At 43.7% G+C, this 18,398-nt stretch overlaps 1 protein-coding gene across 1 annotated transcript; it reads left to right on the forward strand.

The window, feature by feature from the left end:
* Nucleotides 1–65: 65 nt before the first annotated feature.
* LOC115203449 (5-formyltetrahydrofolate cyclo-ligase) lies at nt 66–16,545 on the forward strand. Its single transcript, XM_029768136.1, has 3 exons — nt 66–273; nt 1,574–1,844; nt 13,828–16,545. Exons 1-3 carry the CDS (start codon nt 163–165, stop codon nt 14,052–14,054), a joined length of 609 nt encoding a protein of 202 aa, XP_029623996.1. The 5' UTR covers nt 66–162; the 3' UTR covers nt 14,055–16,545.
* The last annotated feature ends 1,853 nt before the right edge of the window (nt 16,546–18,398 follow it).

Raw genomic sequence — 18,398 nt, forward strand, 5'->3', positions numbered from 1 at the left:
ATTATTATGTTTTTGCAGTCCGTTTAATGATTGATTGGCAAATCAATTACGTGGCTAGCTGAGTCCAATCCAAATGTAGAATTTGCTCATTTCAAGGCCAGCCTAACTTGCTGCTTTCTCTGAACTCACACACATTGCAACACGAGTTTTACATTAGCCAGCATGGCCGCCTTGCGTGCAGCCAAACAAGCTATGAGGAGAGAAATAAAGAAACGAGTAGCTGCGTTGGACGATCAAGAGAAACTTCGCCAGTCTCGAGTCATTTCGCAAAAGGTAACTGCAGTGAGATATGAACAATCATGTAACAAAAAACTGGGTATCACATTTACAATGTGCTAGTGCATTTATTATTAAAATAAATAAATTCATCAGCCATTCCAATGGGAAATTGAATGCGGAAAAAATGGGGTTCTGGGATAAATGTCGAAATTTGTCCCATTTGTCGTGCTTTCACGACAAATGGGAACTTGGAAAAAAACGAGGTCAATCACGAAGTTGGTGGTCTTCATTTCGGAAATTCGGAGCTCTAGGAAGATGCCAGAGTTTCGAACTTGGAATTCCCAGTTGACCTTTCAAAAAATAATTCCAGTCAATTTTTTTTGTTTTTTTTCACAGAAGTCTGAGATTTCCGAGTTCCCAGTTCATTTGAATGTTGCATTAGGATATCTGGTATGTTTTGCTCTATGAGATATCAGTCAGTTAACATGACCTTTATGAATTATGAAGCCTTTCATGTGCTTTTTCAGATTCTTTTTTTTGAAAATCACAAAGTAATGTTAGCTGATGGAGATGATCTCATAGAACATACATATAAGACCTCCTAAGCCTGTGTTTACCACATACCTTATTTTTGGCGTTTATCCCAAAAATTCCATTAATTTCCCCACAGGCTTTGTACAATGGTTCCCTGGTGCCCGTGGTTAAAAATGTCCTAAAACGACCAGTGGCGCCCCCTTGTGGTGGATCCCAGGTGGGGGGGGTGTTGGCCCCCCTAGGGGGTCTTACCCAACCCGGCCATGGACCCCCAGCCCACTCCCGAGGACCCCTGGAGCCCTCCCCATCAGCACCTGGGTGCGTGGCTCGACAGCCTGTGGAACCAAAGCCTGATTTAGTGTGAACCAGGGTGGAGTTGGTGCCTCCAAAAACATTCCATTACTATTGCTCTCTATAGCTACTTTTGTGTTTAGTATTGTCAATACCTGCAAGCAGAAGACACCTAGCCATGAATGCTTTCAATTATATGTAACTTGCCTTTTACTAACAGATAGATGATATTGCTTTTAAAATAATCAAATAACTCAAACAATTCGTTTGTCAGATGTCTCCAGTTGGTGACCTCACATGGTTTTCATAGGCCGTACTGTCTCCTAGAGTGTTAAAGTGGCAGTACCTTAATGCTGTAATCATATAATTACCACTCTCACACCTCATACCTAATTACTTTCATCAAACCTAACAGCACCTTTTGAATGGTTATTTTTCATACAATTTTTGATGTAATTTGCTCCGTAAATGACAGGAAAATAGAAAAACTATGCCTACACTGACCCGTTTATACTCTCCTCTCAACCAGCTCTTCAAGCACCCCAACTATGCTAGCTGTGAGCGCATCGCTGTGTTCCTCAGCCTGCATGACGAGGTGAGAACCGAGGAGATAATTCAGGACTTGTTTAAGCACGGTAAGACCTGCTTTATGCCCAAGTACTTGACCCAGGGCACCAGTAACCACATGGACATGGTGAAGCTCACCAGCATGGAGGATATGATGTCACTGCCTCTGACTTCTTGGAACATCAGACAGCCTGCCGCCAACGACAACACCAGAGAGGAGGCCTTGGAGACAGGTTAGTGTTAACCTACACACACACACACAAGCTTTTTGCCCTGCTGCTGCAAGAATAAATAAAGAAAAAAATCACAAAGAAGAAGATATTGGAGTCTGTCCACTTTGTGTGAGAACCTATTCTATTTTTCTGTGATCTCTTTATTGGTTTTACACAACAACAAAATATCCTTTATATCCTACCGAGTCAGGTAAGCGTAATGGTACCTTCTTTCAGTACGCACATAGGGCCACACACACACACACAGAGCTCAGTTTTCATGATTCATTTTTTACTTTTTGGGGAGTAAAAATGTATTCCCAATCAAAATCCTAGTTTCCCTAACCCATAACCTTTAACCTAACTCAAACCCAAATGCCTAACCTAAACCTAACTCTTAAACCTAACCCTTAAGCGTAAAATAAAATGTTAACAAATTCAGGACATGAAAAAAGTCCTGACTGTTTTCCTACCTTGTCAGGACATTCTGGTGACTTGTCAGGAATTTGTGGGCCTGGTAGGTTGGAAAACATTTACACACACACAGGGTGCCCTATGGTGATACGATCCTCACAGTGTGTCTTGACACATTGTACTTTAGTTTGCCTGTTGTATGTTACCAGCTGTGTGTATCATAACACACTTATGACCTATTTGTTTGAATTACCTAAATCCTGGCATGGCCTTGCAATGTTCATCTTTCTTCCCTTATACACAGTTAATCTTTGTTCCCCTATGGGCCCTGTTCAGAAGTAGTGCACTATTTAGGGGAAAGGGTGCCATTTGGGATGGTCTCCAACATGTGACATCATATTAGTGTCAGACAAAAGTTCCTGTTTTGGTTTCGTCCACAAGATGGTGGTATAGTACCATCATCGAGATCAAAATGGTAGTCTCCTGCAATAACAATCTTACGTCTGGCCACACACCTGTCATGTGACACTTAATCGAAATACTATGCAAGGGGATGGATGGAATTGCCCCAACACTGATCCAAGGTCATTTACCCCCTAAAGGTTAATCATTGGTTAGGGGGAGGATAAACTGATCCTAGATCTGGTAACATTTACCCTGAGCACCAAATAAGCACTGTGAATCATTGGTGACGTTGCATAATTCTATTGCAATCAACTCTGCTGCTGCTGTATAATAAGAAAGATCATATTGATAACGGTTATTAGCACTGTAATCTCTTGGATGGTGAATACTTATTTTTTCCTCTGTCAACCTCAACTATTTTAATCCAGACCGTCACAGTTTTAATCATTGGATAGGATATGAAATACCAACGCCTGGGGAGGAAATGTGTTTGTTGTGTATTCTCTGAGTCTATTTGAGCTGTGCAAATAATGTCATCATGACTTCTGGAACCAAACTGGTCATAACCACGCTCCTTCATTGTGTATGTGTAACAGTATTGCTTCCGTCCCTCTCCTCGCCCCTACCTGGGCTCGAACCAGGGACCCTCTGCACACATCGGCAACAGCCACCCATCGCTCCACAAAAGCCGCAGCCCTTGCAGAGCAAGGGGAACAACTACTTCAAGGTCTCAGAGCGAGTGATGTCACCGATTGAAACGCTATTAGCGCGCACCCCGCTATAACTAGCTAGCCATTTCACACCGGTTACATATGTATGAATTCACTCCTGTCTGGCAATAACCTGTGTCAATTCTAATTATCGCTCTCACTCGCCTCATGCACTCCACTCACCAGCTCAAGTAACCGGGTTCACTTGTAACCGGGTTCACTAGTAACCGGGTTCACTTGTAACCGGGTTCACTAGTAACCGGGTTCACTTGTAACCGGGTTCACTTGTAACCGGGTTCACTAGTAACCGGGTTCACTTGTAACCGGGTTCACTAGTAACCGGGTTCACTTGTAACCGGGTTCACTAGTAACCGGGTTCACTTGTAACCGGGTTCACTAGTAACCGGGTTCACTTGTAACCGGGTTCACTAGTAACCGGGTTCACTTGTAACCGGGTTCACTAGTAACCGGGTTCACTAGTAACCGGGTTCACTTGTAACCGGGTTCACTTGTAACCGGGTTCACTTGTAACCGGTTCACTAGTAACCGGGTTCACTAGTAACCGGGTTCACTAGTAAACAGGTTCACTTCTTTTGGCGTTGGTGACTATAGAAAGTCTACACTCCCTTTAACTTTTTTCACATTTTGTTGCATTCCAAAGTGGGATAAAAATGGATTACATTTTTATTTTTTGTCAACAATCTTCACAAAATACTCATGTCAAAGTGGAAGAAAAAATTCAAACACTTTTAAAGATGAATGAAAAATAAAACCCTAATACACCTTGATTAGATAAGTATTTACCCCTCTGTGTCAATACATGTCAGAAACGCATTTGGCAGCGATTTCAGCGGTCAGTCTTCTTGGGTAAGTCTCTAAGAGCTTTGCAACCCTGTATTGTGCAATATTAGCCCATTATTCTTTTGAAAATTCTTCAGGATCTGTCAAGGTGTTGGGGATCATGGCTAGACAGCAATTTTCAAGTCTTGCCATATATTTTCAAGCAGATTTTAAGTCAAGACTGTAACTTGGCCAAAGGAACATTCACTGTGTTCTTGGTAAGCAACTCCAGTAGATTTGGCTTTGTGTTGTAGGTTATTGTCCTGTTGAAAGGTGAATTCCTCTCCCAGTGTCTGGTGTAAATGATGCATGATGCAGCCACCACCATGCTTGAAAATAAGGAGGCAGTTACTCAGTGATGTGTTGCGTTGGATTTGGCATAAGGCTTTGCATTTCTTTGCCTTGTTTTTTTTAAAGTATTACTTTAGTGCCTTGTTGCATACTTATGCATGTATTCTGAACCACTGCTTTTAATCAGGGCAAGGTGACCGGAAACATGACCGAATACAAACAGTGTAGCTATTCCCTCCGCAAGGCAATCAAACAAGCTAAGCGTCAGTACAGAGACAAAGTGGAGTCGCAATTCAACGGCTCAGACACGAGAGGTATGTGGCAGGGTCTACAGTCAATCACCGACTACAAAAGAAAAATCAGCCCCGTTGCGGATCACGATGCCTTGCTCCCAGACAGACTAAACAACTTTTTTGCTCGCTTTGAGGACAATACAGAGCCACTGACACGGCCCGCTACCAAAACCTGCGGGCTCTCCTTCACTGTAGCCAACGTGAGTAAAACATTTAAACGTGTTAACCCTTGCAAGGCTGTAGGCCCAGACGGCATACCGGGCCGCGTCCTCAGAGCATGCGCAGACCAGCTGGCTGGTGTGTTTACAGACATATTTAATCAATCCTTATTCCAGTCTGCTGTCCCCACATGATTCAAGAGGGCCACCATTGTTCCTGTTCCCAAGAAAGCTAAGGTAACTGAGCTAAATGACTACTGCCCTGTAGCACTCACATCCGTCATCATGAAGTGCTTTGAGAGACTAGTCAAGGACCATATCACCTCCACCCTACCTGACACCCTAGACCCACTCCAATTTGCTTACCGCCCCAATAGGTCCACAGACGACGCAATCGCCATCACACTGCACACTGCCCTAACCCATCTGGACAATTGGAATACCTATATAAGAATGCTGTTCATCGATTACAGCTCAGCATTTAACACCATAGTACCCTCCAAACTCATCATTAAGCTAGAGACCCTGGGTCTCAACCCTGCCCTGTGCAACTGGGTCCTGGACTTCCTGACGGGCCGCCCCCAGGTGGTGAGGGTAGGTAACAACATCTCCACCCCGCTGATCCTCAACACTGGGTCCCCACAAGGGTATGTTCTCAGCCCTCTCCTGTACTCTCTGTTCACCCACGACTGCGTGGCCATGCACACATCCAACTCAATCATCAAGTTTGCAGCCGACACTACAGTGGTGGCCTTGATTACCAACAACGACGAGACGGCCTACAGGGAGGAGGTGAGGGCCCTCGGAGTGTGGTGTCAGGAAAATAACCTCACACTCAATGTCAACAAAACAAAGGAGATGATCGTGGACTTCAGGAAACAGCAGAGGGAGCAGCCCCCAATCTACATTGTCGGGACAGTATTGGAGACGGTGGAGAGTTTTAAGTTCCTCGGCATACACATCACGGACAAACTGAAATGGTCCACCCACACAGACAGCGTGGTGAAGAAGGCACAACAGCGCCACTTCAACCTCAGGAGGCTGAAGAAATTCGGCTTGTCACCAAAACACTCACAAACTTTTACAGATGCACAATCGAGAGCATCCTGTCGGGCTGTATCACCACCTGGTACGGCAGCTGCTCCGCCCATAACCGGAAGGCTCTCCAGAGGGTAGTGAGGTCTGCACAACGCATCACCGGGTGCAAACTACCTGCCCTCCAGGACACCTACACCACCCGATGTCACAGGAAGGCCAAAAAGATCATCAAGGACAACAACCACCCGAGCCACTGCCTGTTCACCCCGCTATCATCCAGAAGGTGAGGTCAGTACAGGTGCATCAAAGCGGGGACCGAGAGACAGAAGCTGTTTTTCAATCTCAAGGCCATCAGACTGTTAAACAGCCATCACTAACATTGAGTGGCTGCTGCCAACACACTGACTCAACAACAGCCACTTTAATAATGGAAAAATTGATGTAATCAATTTATCACTAGCCACTTTATATATATATATATATATATATATATATATATATATATATATATATATATATATATATATATATATATATATATATATATATATATATATATATATATATATATAATGTTTACTTACTCTACATTACTCATCTCATATGTCAACTGCATCTTGCCTATGCCGTTCGGCCATCACTCATTTATATATTATTATGTACATATTCGTATTCATTCCTTTGCACTTGTGTGTATAAGGTAGTTGTTGTGAAATTGTTAGGTTATATTACTTGTTAGATATTACTGCATGGTCGGAACTAGAAGCACAAGCATTTCGCTACACTTGCATTAACACCTGCTAACCATTTTTTTTTAGTTCACCTTTATTTAACCAGGTAGGCAAGTTGAGAACATGTTCTCATTTACAATTGCGACCTGGCCAAGATAAAGCAAAGCAGTTCGACACATATAACAACACAGAGTTACACATGGAGTAAAACAAACATACAGTCAATAATACAGTAGAAAAATAAGTCTATATACAATGTGAGATAAGGGAGGTAAAGGGAAAAAAAAGCCATGGTGGCAAAGTAAATACAATATAGCAAGTAAAAGACTGGAATGGTAGATTTGTAGTGGAAGAAAGTAGAAATAATGGGGTGCAAAGGAGCTAAATAAATAAATACAGTAGGGGAAGAGGTAGTTGTTTGGGCTAAATTATAGATGGGCTATGTACAGGTGCAGTGATCTGTGAGCTGCTCTGACAGCTGGTGCTTAAAGCTAGTGAGGGAGATAAGTGTTTCCAGTTTCAGAGATTTTTGAAGTTCGTTCCAGTCATTGGCAGCAGAGAACTGGAAGGAGAGGCGGCCAAAGGAGGAATTGGCTTTGGGGGTGACCAGAGATATATACCTGCTGGAGCGCGTGCTACAGGTGGGTGCTGCTATGGTGACCAGTGAGCTGAGATAAGGGGGGACTTTACCTAGCAGGGTCTTGTAGATGACCTGGAGCCAGTGGGTTTGGCGACGAGTATGAAGCGAGTGCCAGCCAACGAGAGCGTACAGGTCGCAGTGGTGGGTAGTATATGGGGCTTTGGTGACAAAACGGATGGCACTGTGATAGACTACATCCAATTTATTGAGTAGGGTATTGGAGGCTATTTTGTAAATGACATCGCCGAAGTCGAGGATCAGTAGGATGGTCAGTTTTACAAGGGTATGTTTGGCAGCATGAGTGAAGGATGCTTTGTTGCGAAATAGGAAGCCAATTCTAGATTTAACTTTGGATTGGAGATGTTTGATGTGAGTCTGGAAGGAGAGTTTACAGTCTAACCAGACACCTAGGTATTTGTAGTTGTCCAAATATTCTAAGTCAGAACCGTCCAGAGTAGTGATGCTAGACGGGCGGACAGGTGCAGGCAGCGATCGGTTGAAGAGCATGCATTTAGTTTTACTTGTATTTAAGAGCAGTTGGAGGTCACAGAAGGAGAGTTGTATGGCATTGAAGCTCGTCTGGAGGGTTGTTAACACAGTGTCCAAATAAGGGCCAGAAGTATACAGAATGGAGTCGTCTGCGTAGAGGTGGATCAGAGACTCACCAGCAGCAAGAGCGACATTATTGATGTATACAGAGAAGAGAGTTGGCCCAAGAATTGAACCCTGTGGCACCCCCATAGAGACTGCCAGAGGCCCGGACATCAGGCCGTCCGATTTGACACATTGAACTCTATCAGAGAAGTAGTTGGTGAACCAGGCGAGGCAATCATTTGAGAAACCAAAGCTATTGAGTCTGCCGATGAGGATGTGGTGATTGACAGAGTCGAAAACCTTGACCAGGTCAATGAATACGGCTGCACAGTATTGTTTCTTATCGATGGCGGTTACGATATCGTTTAGGACCTTGAGCGTGGCTGAGGTGCACCCATGACCAGCTCTGAAACCAGATTGCATAGCGGAGAAGGTGCGGTGGGATTCGAAAGGGCCAGTAATCTGTTTGTTGACTTGGCTTTCGAAGACCTTAGAAAGGCAGCCATGTGTATGTGACAAATAAATGTGATTTGATTTATATTCTTGTTTTCACTCTGTCGTTTAGGTCATTATTGTGGAGTCACTACAATGTTGTTGATCCATCCTCAGTTTTCTCCCATCACAGCCATTGAACTCTAGCTGTTTTAAAATCACCGATGGCCTCATGGTGACATCACTGAGCAGTTTCCTTCCTGTCCTGCAGCTCAGTTCAGAAGGATGACTTCATCGTTGATGTGTCTGGGTGGTTTAATACATCATCCACTGCATCATTATTACCTTGACCATGCTTAAAGATATATTCAATGTTTAATTTGTTATTGTTAGCCATCTACCAATCACTGCCCTCTGTTATGAGGCTTTCGAAAAAGCTCCCTGGTCTTTGTAGTTGAATCTGTGCTAGAAATTCAATATTTGACTGAGGGACCTTACATATGTTATACAGTGAGGGGGGAAAAGTATTTGATCCCCTGCTGATTTTGTACGTTTGCCCACTGACAAAGAAATTATCAGTCTATAATTTTAATGGTAGGTTTATTTGAACTGTGAGAGACAGAATAACAACAAAGAAATCCAGGGGAAGGGAAATAAGGGAAATAAGTATTTGAAATAAGTATTTGACCCCCTCTCAATCATAAAGATTTCTGTCTCCCAGGTGTCTTTTATACAGGTAAGGAGCTGAAATTAGGAGCACACTCTTAAAGGGAGTGCTCCTAATCTCAGCTTGTAACCTGTATATAAGACACCTGTCCACAGAAGCAATCAATCAATCAGATTCCAAACTCTCCACCATGGCCAAGACCAAAGAGCTCTCCAAGGATGTCAGGGACAAGATTGTAGACCTACACAAGGCTGGAGTGGGCTACAAGACCATTGCCAAGCAGCTTGGTGAGAAGGTGACAACAGTTGGTGCGATTATTCGCAAATGGAAGAAACACAAAAGAACTGTCAATCTCCCTCGGCCTGGGGCTCCATGCAAGATCTCACCTCGTGGAGTTGCAATGATCATGAGAACAGTGAGGAATCAGCCCAGAACTACACAGGAGGATCTTGTCAATGATCTCAAGGCAGCTGGGACCATAGTCACCAAGAAAACATTTGGTAACACACTACGCCGTGAAGGACTGAAATCCTGCAGCGCCCGCAAGGTCCCCTTGCTCAAGAAAGCACATATACATGCCCGTCTGAAGTTTGCCAATGAACATCTGAATGATTCAGAGGACAACTGGGTGAAAGTGTTGTGTTCAGGTGAGACCAAAATGGAGCTATTTGGTATCAACTCATAACCCCCGTGTTTGGAGGTGGAGGAATGCTGCCTATGACCCCAAGAACACCATCCCCACCATCAAACATGGAGGTGGAAATATTATACTTTGGGGGTGTTTTTCTGCTAAGGGGACAGGACAACTTCACCGCATCAAAGGGACGATGGACGGGGCCATGTACTATCAAATCTTGGGTGAGAACCTCCTTCCCTCAGCCAGGGCATTGAAAATGGGTCGTGGATGGGTATTCCAGCATGACAATGACCCAAAACACACGGCCAAGGCAACAAAGGAGTGGCTCAAGAAGAAGCACATTAAGGTCCTGGAGTGGCCTTGCCAGTGTCCAGACCTTAATCCCATAGAAAATCTGTAGAGGGAGCTGAAGGTTCGAGTTGCCTAACGTCAGCCTCGAAACCTTAATGACTTGGAGAAGATCTGCAAAGAGGAGTGGGACAAAAATCCCTCCTGAGATATGTGCAAACCTGGTGGCCAACTACAAGAAACATCTGACCTCTGTGATTGCCAACAAGGGTTTTGCCACCAAGTACTAAGTCATGTTTTGCAGAGGGGTCAAATACTTATTTCCCTCATTAAAATGCAAATCAATTTATAACATTTTTTAAATGCGTTTTACTGGATTTTTTTGTTGTTATTCTGTCTCTCACAGTTCAAATAAACCTACTATTAAAATTATAGACTGATCATTTCTTTGTCAGTGGGCAAACGTACAAAATCAGCAGGGGATCAAATACCTTTTTCCCTCACTGTATGTATGGGGGACAGAGGAAAGGATAGTCATTAAAAAATCATGTCAACCCTTGTTATTTCACACAGAGGGAGTCCTTATGTGATTTGTTAAGCCAAATACTTCTGAACTAATTTAGGTTTGCCTAAACAAAGAGGGTGAATACTTTTGCAGTTACTATTTGTTGTTTAATTTTTATTAATTTGTAAAAAAATATATAATTTTCTATTCAATGTGACATAAAAATAATACAGTTAAATCTATTTCAGTCCCACTTAAAAACGCAAGAAAATGTGAAAAAAGTTGAAGGGGGTGTAGACTTTCTATAGTCTCTGTTTACCAACCAATCACGTCTTCAGTTTAGGGCTCCCTCTGACAGTGAACAGCTGGTTTGATGAATTTCTCTCCACTCTGACTCAGTCCTGCAGCCTTGAATACCTCTCATGAACCTATCATGGCTGTTGTCAAGGAAACTACCGATAGACCATAATGCAAAGCAAATGTAAATACATGAGAAGAGATGGGGGGGGGTCTGTCTTGCCGTGCCATCAGATTAGCTTTGATTATCGTCATCGTTTTCACATAGCAACAAGAAGGGCACTTTATTCCAAGTACCTTGAGTATTCCCAGTAGCTGACAGAAGGGTTTAGACCATATTATTTCCCCCTTTTTTCATAACAGCAGTTCCATCCTCATAAAGAACATTTCTTTGTCCTGGGGTGCATAGAAAGCAAAGGTCTGGAGGTGTGTGTGTGTGTGTGTGGACAACACAACACAAATTGCTACCTGCAAGGATTGCCGTCCTGCTGAGCATCTGAAACTTGGCTTCAAAGCATTTTCCTCTTGTTCAGATACTTCGAGAGAGAGAACACGGCAGAGAGCTGGAGAGAGGGAGAGAACACGGCAGAGAGCTGGAGAGAGAGAGAGAGAGAGAGAGAGAGAGAACGCAGCAGAGAGCTGGAGAGAGAGAGAGAGAACGCAGCAGAGAGCTGGAGAGAGAGAGAGAGAACGCGGCAGAGAGCTGGAGAGAGAGAGAGAACACGGCAGAGAGCTGGAGAGAGGGAGAGAACACGGCAGAGAGCTGGAGAGAGAGAGAGAACACGGCAGAGAGCTGGAGAGAGGGAGAGAACACGGCAGAGAGCTGGAGAGAGAGAGAGAACACGGCAGAGAGCTGGAGAGAGGGAGAGAACACGGCAGAGAGCTGGAGAGAGAGAACACGGCAGAGTGCTGGAGAGAGAGAGAACACGTTAGAGAGCTGGAGAGAGGGAGAGAACACGGCAGAGAGCTGGAGAGAGGGAGAGAACACGGCAGAGAGCTGGAGAGAGAGAGAGAACACGGCAGAGTGCTGGAGAGAGAGAGAACACGGTAGAGAGCTGGAGAGAGGGAGAGAACACGGCAGAGAGCTGGAGAGAGAGAGAGAACACGGCAGAGAGCTGGAGAGAGGGAGAGAACACGGCAGAGAGCTGGAGAGAGAACACGGTAGAGAGCTGGAGAGAGGGAGAGAACACGGCAGAGAGCTGGAGAGAGAACACGGCAGAGAGCTGAAGAGAGGGAGAGAACACGGCAGAGAGCTGGAGAGAGGGAGAGAACACGGCAGAGACCTTGAGAGAACTCGGCAGAGAGCTGGAGAGAGAGAGAACACGGCAGAGAGCTAGAGAGAGAGAACACGGCAGATAGATTGGGGGGAGAGAGAGAACACATCAGAGAGCTGGAGAGAGAGAGAGAACACGGCAGAGAGCTGGAGAGAGAGAGAGAACACGGCAGAGAGCTGGAGAGAGAGAGAGAACACGGCAGAGAGCTAGAGAGAGAGAACACGGCAGATAGATGGGGGGAGAGAGAGAACACGGCAGATAGATGGGGGGAGAGAGAGAACACGGCAGATAGATGGGGGGGAGAGAGAGAGAGAACACGGCAGATAGATGGGGGGAGAGAGAGAGGACACAGCAGAGAGTGAGAGAACACAGCATATAGAAATAGGGGGGAGGAGAGAGAGAGAGAGAGAGAGCGAGAGAGAGAGAGAGAGAGAGAGAGAGCAATGGCATTTTGGCACAGCAGGAGTAGATGTCCTTCAGAAAGTGAGTGATTTAACATTCATTCGAGATCTTTGTTATTGGCTAGGAATAGAAAAGACTGGAGTAGATTAAAACCTTTGATTGGGCTCTGTGTTATTTACACATTGGGAGGGTGTGTGTGGGTGTGAGCGTGCGTGTCTAACTATCAGGGTTCGATTGTTAGCATTACATCCTTACTGCCATTTAAAGTAGATGTGATGCCAGATGAGTCATGTGAACAACAGTAGGCTACATGCATCAATAATAGATGAATGTTGCCATGCAGTCTGGAGGGCCGGAGAAGAGACCGCAGCAGTATAGCATCTACAACCTGCTGCTGTTGTGAGGAACGTGTATGCAGAATGTCCCTGCTTAATCTGCATAAATGATTAGTGAATGTCATGGTTGCGTGACAACAGGAAGAGCTTTTGATATTAGAGTCTCAGGCTACACCGAGCAGAATGAAGTGAGAGGTCCACATCATCACCAGAAACCTGCTGCAGCATTCATAAAGTGCTGATCTAGGATTAGGTCCACCCTGTCCATGTAATCTTGATCATTTTGATCTTAAAGCCAAAACTGATTCTAGATCAGCACTCCTACCCTGAGACGATTGATACATACGGGCCCTGATATCAGATGTTCTAAGAAAGATTCTGTGAAACATCTCATCTGTTATTTCTTTGGGTTTTCAGCGAGCACTTAATGCTATGGTTACACCAGGATGTTGTGAAATATTCATCGAAGGGCTTGTGAAGTCTTGCAGCGAACACCATCCATCTTTTGCCTCACAGAGAATCTGTAGCTTGTTGGGTCTGATGGAATTATAAAGAATTGATCATGCTGGAGACTGTAGAACTGGCAATGCATGTTTTAGTTCTGGCATGTATTGAAGCAGGCCTGCAGTTCACTGCTACGAAGCAACAATAGCATTTTTAGCCACATTTATTTTGTGGGGTGGAGTGTTTTCTGTTTTAAATAGGATGAACAGTGTTGTTTTAGAGCTTTAAGGAACTCCTTTCATGTTCTTGAACCAACCAATCCTTTCATAGTGTTGTACTTTGATCACCATACAGGGGAAAGGCAACTGTTTAGCAAGATTTATTGTAATTCAGTTTGAAGATCAGACATACTGTTTTAAACATGCATAGAGATGGCTAACTATAGACCTATATCACCACTGCTGTAAAACCCCTGACCCAGATAACAAGTATACATTGTGCTCACATAAGGGAGATGGCATCAGCTCTCTGAAAAATCAAATAAATAGTTCAGAAGGTATTCTAGTAAGCCTCCTCATTCATGTATTTCCATGTCTTCCTCCCATGCAGGAGGTCTTGACCTGATCTTGATGCCAGGCCTGGGATTTGACAGGAATGGGAACCGGCTGGGCCGAGGGGAGGGCTTCTACGACACATACCTGGAACGCTGTATGACGCACCCCAAGGGGAAGCCGTACACCATCGCTCTGGCCTTCAGGGAGCAGCTGTGTCAGGACATACCCGTGGGCAACAACGACGTGCTGATAGACGAGGTCCTGTATGATGTCCTGGACTAGTTAAAAGGCACATTTTCATATTTCTGAAATAAATCTGTATTTGTGATGTAAATGGTATGTTCTAGAAGGGTTCAGACACCTTTTTTGTGATTTGGCTTGTTTTTGAGAAACTTACCCCAGCCGTGATACACGTCCTTGCTCGTTGTGCAGTAATCGGCAACGCAAAAGACATGAACAAAACATACCCAAATGTGTTGTTTTAGAAACGGACACACTTTCAGTATAGTGATGTAGGTCTTTAGATGTTGTACACATTAAATGGTGTCATTCCAAACTTTATCCACAACGTTAGCTTCCATTTTGTGCGACTGGAGCCGTTTCTTCTAGCAGCTGTGCTGCGCGGGCTGTGTCCGTGTACTATAGGGACACGCTCAACCTGCACAGCTGCAGGGGGGAAACAGTGCAAGTCGACCAAAATGGATTATAATGTTGCGGATACATTTCGGAATGACACGTGTAACGTGTACAACATCTTAAGACCTACATCACTATACTGAAAATCAATTTCTAAAAGGACATATTTGGGTGTTTTTGGAGCTTTTGTTCATGTCTTTTATGTGCCCTGATACTGCACAACGAGCAATGAGGAAGTGTATCATGGCTGGGAGAAACGTATGAAAACAAGACAAATCAAACAAAACAGTGACTGGACCCTTCTAGAACATGCCATTTACACCAGAAACAGAGATCTAATTCAGAAATAGGAACATTCTCCTTTAACTGGGATGTGAATAGTCAACTGGACTACAATGGTATGACGATGAAATCAGTGGAGGTTGAGGGGAGGACGGCTCATAATAATGGCTGGAACGGAGCAAATGGAATGGCATCAAACCATGTATTTACATACTGATTCCGCTCTTGCCATTACCACAAGCCCGTCCGCCCCAATTAAGGTGCCACCAACCTGTGGATGAAATTGGATTATGCAGCACATGATATCATATTATGTGATCCCAGCTAACAGATATTGGTTCCAAGAACATTGTGGGAAAGTTATTTCAAACAACCAAAAGAGAGCCTTTAGGGAACGTTCTGTGCTAGCTGTGATGATATTGTTTGGTATGTTGATATGATATTATCATAAGACATGAAGCTGTGAACTAGTCAACAGGACGGTGGTGGAGCTGAGCCTGGTGGCCTCATTCCAAATGGATCATTAGCCCTTAATCCAAGGTGTTTGTTTAAATACGGATCCAATCCATTTAAATCTTCTAGTGGGGGCATCAACAAGGGCCTAAGTAAGGGGCCGGGGTTCAGTTTGGACTTGGGACCTCTAAAGTGCTTGCTAAAGACCCCTAGTAATCATAATGGTCAAACGAGTTGTCTTAGAATGTGCCTGAATTGGTGAGGAATAAACTGTTCTCTACAGATGACACTACTACCAGATGACACTACCTTGTTTCCATTTCAAGATTCCTGTGATTTCAGTTCTTAGATTTTTTTTAAACTGTCAAACTTCCTGGTCTTCTGTAATGAGATGGTTATGCTGCCATCAGGGGACACAGGAAGTTCGGTTAGGAATAAAGACGGCTGAATGAACACACACTTGTTTATTGCTCACCAAAGCTAGCTAGCATAGTTTTGGTGTCAGAAGTGGGATCCAAAACCCCTCCGTTGTCTTAACAAAGGAATAACAGTATTATTACTGGAGACTGAGAGCATGCTAAGAATGAATGTTTGACTGGCAGAATGTTAATGAACTGCCTAGTGACTGCCTCGCTTGTTTGCCTAATTGCTGTGATGCTCTTGGGAATTAATCCATACTTTTCTGGTAGAGTCTTTTTATGTTTTGCTTATCAAAGTCTTGCCTGTTTTAAACTGAGACTGAATGACATGACATTGCTAAGTGCAGCAGCATGAATCGCAGAAAGCTTGAATGGCTCACCGTAGATCCAAGAGTAAAACACTAAGATGTTCTCTCTTTTTGTGTAACCGCACTTGAACATACATTGCTGGTCCTCCATTTTTATTTATTGAAGACCATGATTATTTGGATCAAGAAACTTTTGTTCCTGGGCGGTAACAAATGGATGTACACACCTACAGTAGACCTTCAGAACCATAGTCATCCATCCATGATCTAAACAAGACCTTCAGAACCACAGTCATCCTTCCATGATCTAAACAAGACCTTCAGAACCACAGTCATCCATCCATGATCTTAACAAGACCTTCAGAACCACAGTCATCCATCCATGATCTAAACAAGACCTTCAGAACCACAGTCATCCATCCATGATCTAAACAAGACCTTCAGAGCCACAGTCATCCATCCATGATCTTAACAAGACCTTCAGAGCCACAGTCATCCATCCATGATCTTAACAAGACCTTCAGAACCACAGTCATCCATCCATGATCTAAACAAGACCTTCAGAACCACAGTCATCCATCCATGATCTAAACAAGACCTTCAGAACCACAATCATCCATCCATGATATAGACAAGACCTTCATATCCACAGTTATCCATCCATGATCTAAACAAGAAAAAAAAGGCACCTGCCAGAAAGATTATGTGACCTGTGTGGTCCAGTGATTATAATGCCACTGACCCTGGTACACGTATACGAGAGTCGACATGGGTTCAAATCCAATCCTCCGACTCGATCTCCTCCAGTCTTTCCTGGCTTCTCTCTATGGTCTTCTGTTCAATAGGAACCATTAAAAAATATGAAAGGAGTGGAGTGGGGGAGGGGGGCAAAAGAGAGATTACAAAAGACCTTGTCTCAATCTTATTATTTTAGACTGGCTGTACTTCCACCACGACTTGCCCACTCATTAAATCCCCATGGTGGTTTATAGTTTGTTCATCTGCTGAAATCACAAAAGTGGTTTTGCATAAACGTTATTTGGTTCCTCTATGTGTTTAACATTGGTTTCAGTTTGTAAAGCCCGACTACCAAACAGTCCCATCTTTCAAAGGCTGTCTGTCTGTCTGTTTGTCTGTCTGCTCAGCAGTTGGTTTATTACCATGGCGGGGAGGAAGTCTTTCTCCAGCTGTACAGAACAGAACACACAGTACATCAGTACACACAGTACATCTCTCTCAGAATCAGCCAGCTTTATAATGACATGGATCAGGAGCATATATGTAGGCCAGCAGCCACACACAGACTTTCTCGCCTACCACTGCCTTCTCTCCATCACTCTCTCCATCCTCTCTTTCTCTGCTTGATCAATCTCTCCCAGAGAGCTACAGCTGCCTGCTTCATCAGAACCAGTATGAAGATGGTTTATTAAAGAAATGAGACCTACATGTATGTGTGTGTGTGCTCAGCATGGCTGCTCATTACAGAGAGGTAACAAGGCTAGATGGGACGGGCACATTTTTTATTTAACTAGGCAAGTCGGTTAAGAACAAATATTTATTTAAAATTACGGCCTACCACATCAAATCAAATCAGCGTTTATTTGTCACGTGCGCCGAATACAACAGGTGTAGGACTGTCAGTGTCAGGTGACAGGTCTGGCTTCAATGACGCAGGTAGCTCTGATGTCACAGCCATTCTGCATGATCAGGGGCCAAGCATCTCAGAGCAGGAGTGCTGATTTAGGATCAGTTTAGGCTTTTAGATCACAATGAAAAAAAAGACATGTACAGGGGGGACCTGATCCTAGATCAGCACTCCTACGTTGAGAAGCTTGATACTGCACTGTACATATGGCCCCTGGGGTGCGTCTCAACAGTCTAGAAAACTAATTTCAACAATTGACAAATAGATCTAATTTTATTCATAAATACAGGTAAGCCTACCCATAAATACTGTTTTATATATTTATGAACAGTATAAACCATTTAAGTCTGAATGTCAACATATATAAAGCATGAACAACAGGCCTTATACATGTTCTAACAAACTGGAAAGATGTTAAATATAAGCAGATCCATAAATAGCACCCTGTTCCCTTTATAGTGCACTATTTTGGACCGGGGCCCATAGGGCTCTGGTTTAAAGTAGTGTACTACAGTGAGGGGAAAAAAGTATTTGATCCCCTGCTGATTTTGTACGTTTGCCCACTGACAAAGAAATGATCAGTCTATAATTTTAATGGTAAGTTTATTTGAACAGTGAGAGACAGAATAACACCAAAAAAATCCAGAAAAACGCAGGTCAAACATGTTATAAATTGATTTGCATTTTAATGAGGGAAATAAGTATTCAATAAACCTACCATTAAAATTATAGACTGATCATTTCTTTGTAAGTGGGCAAACGTACAAAATCAGCAGGGGATCAAATACTTTTTTCCCTCACTGTATATAGCGAATAGGGTTCCATTTGGGACGCAGCCTTACACAATTCCCGAATGCTCCATCACTGCTCTCTTCCACAGTCT

The sequence above is a fragment of the Salmo trutta genome, chromosome 12 (assembly GCF_901001165.1).
Source record: "Salmo trutta chromosome 12, fSalTru1.1, whole genome shotgun sequence".
Lineage (NCBI taxonomy): Eukaryota > Metazoa > Chordata > Actinopteri > Salmoniformes > Salmonidae > Salmo > Salmo trutta.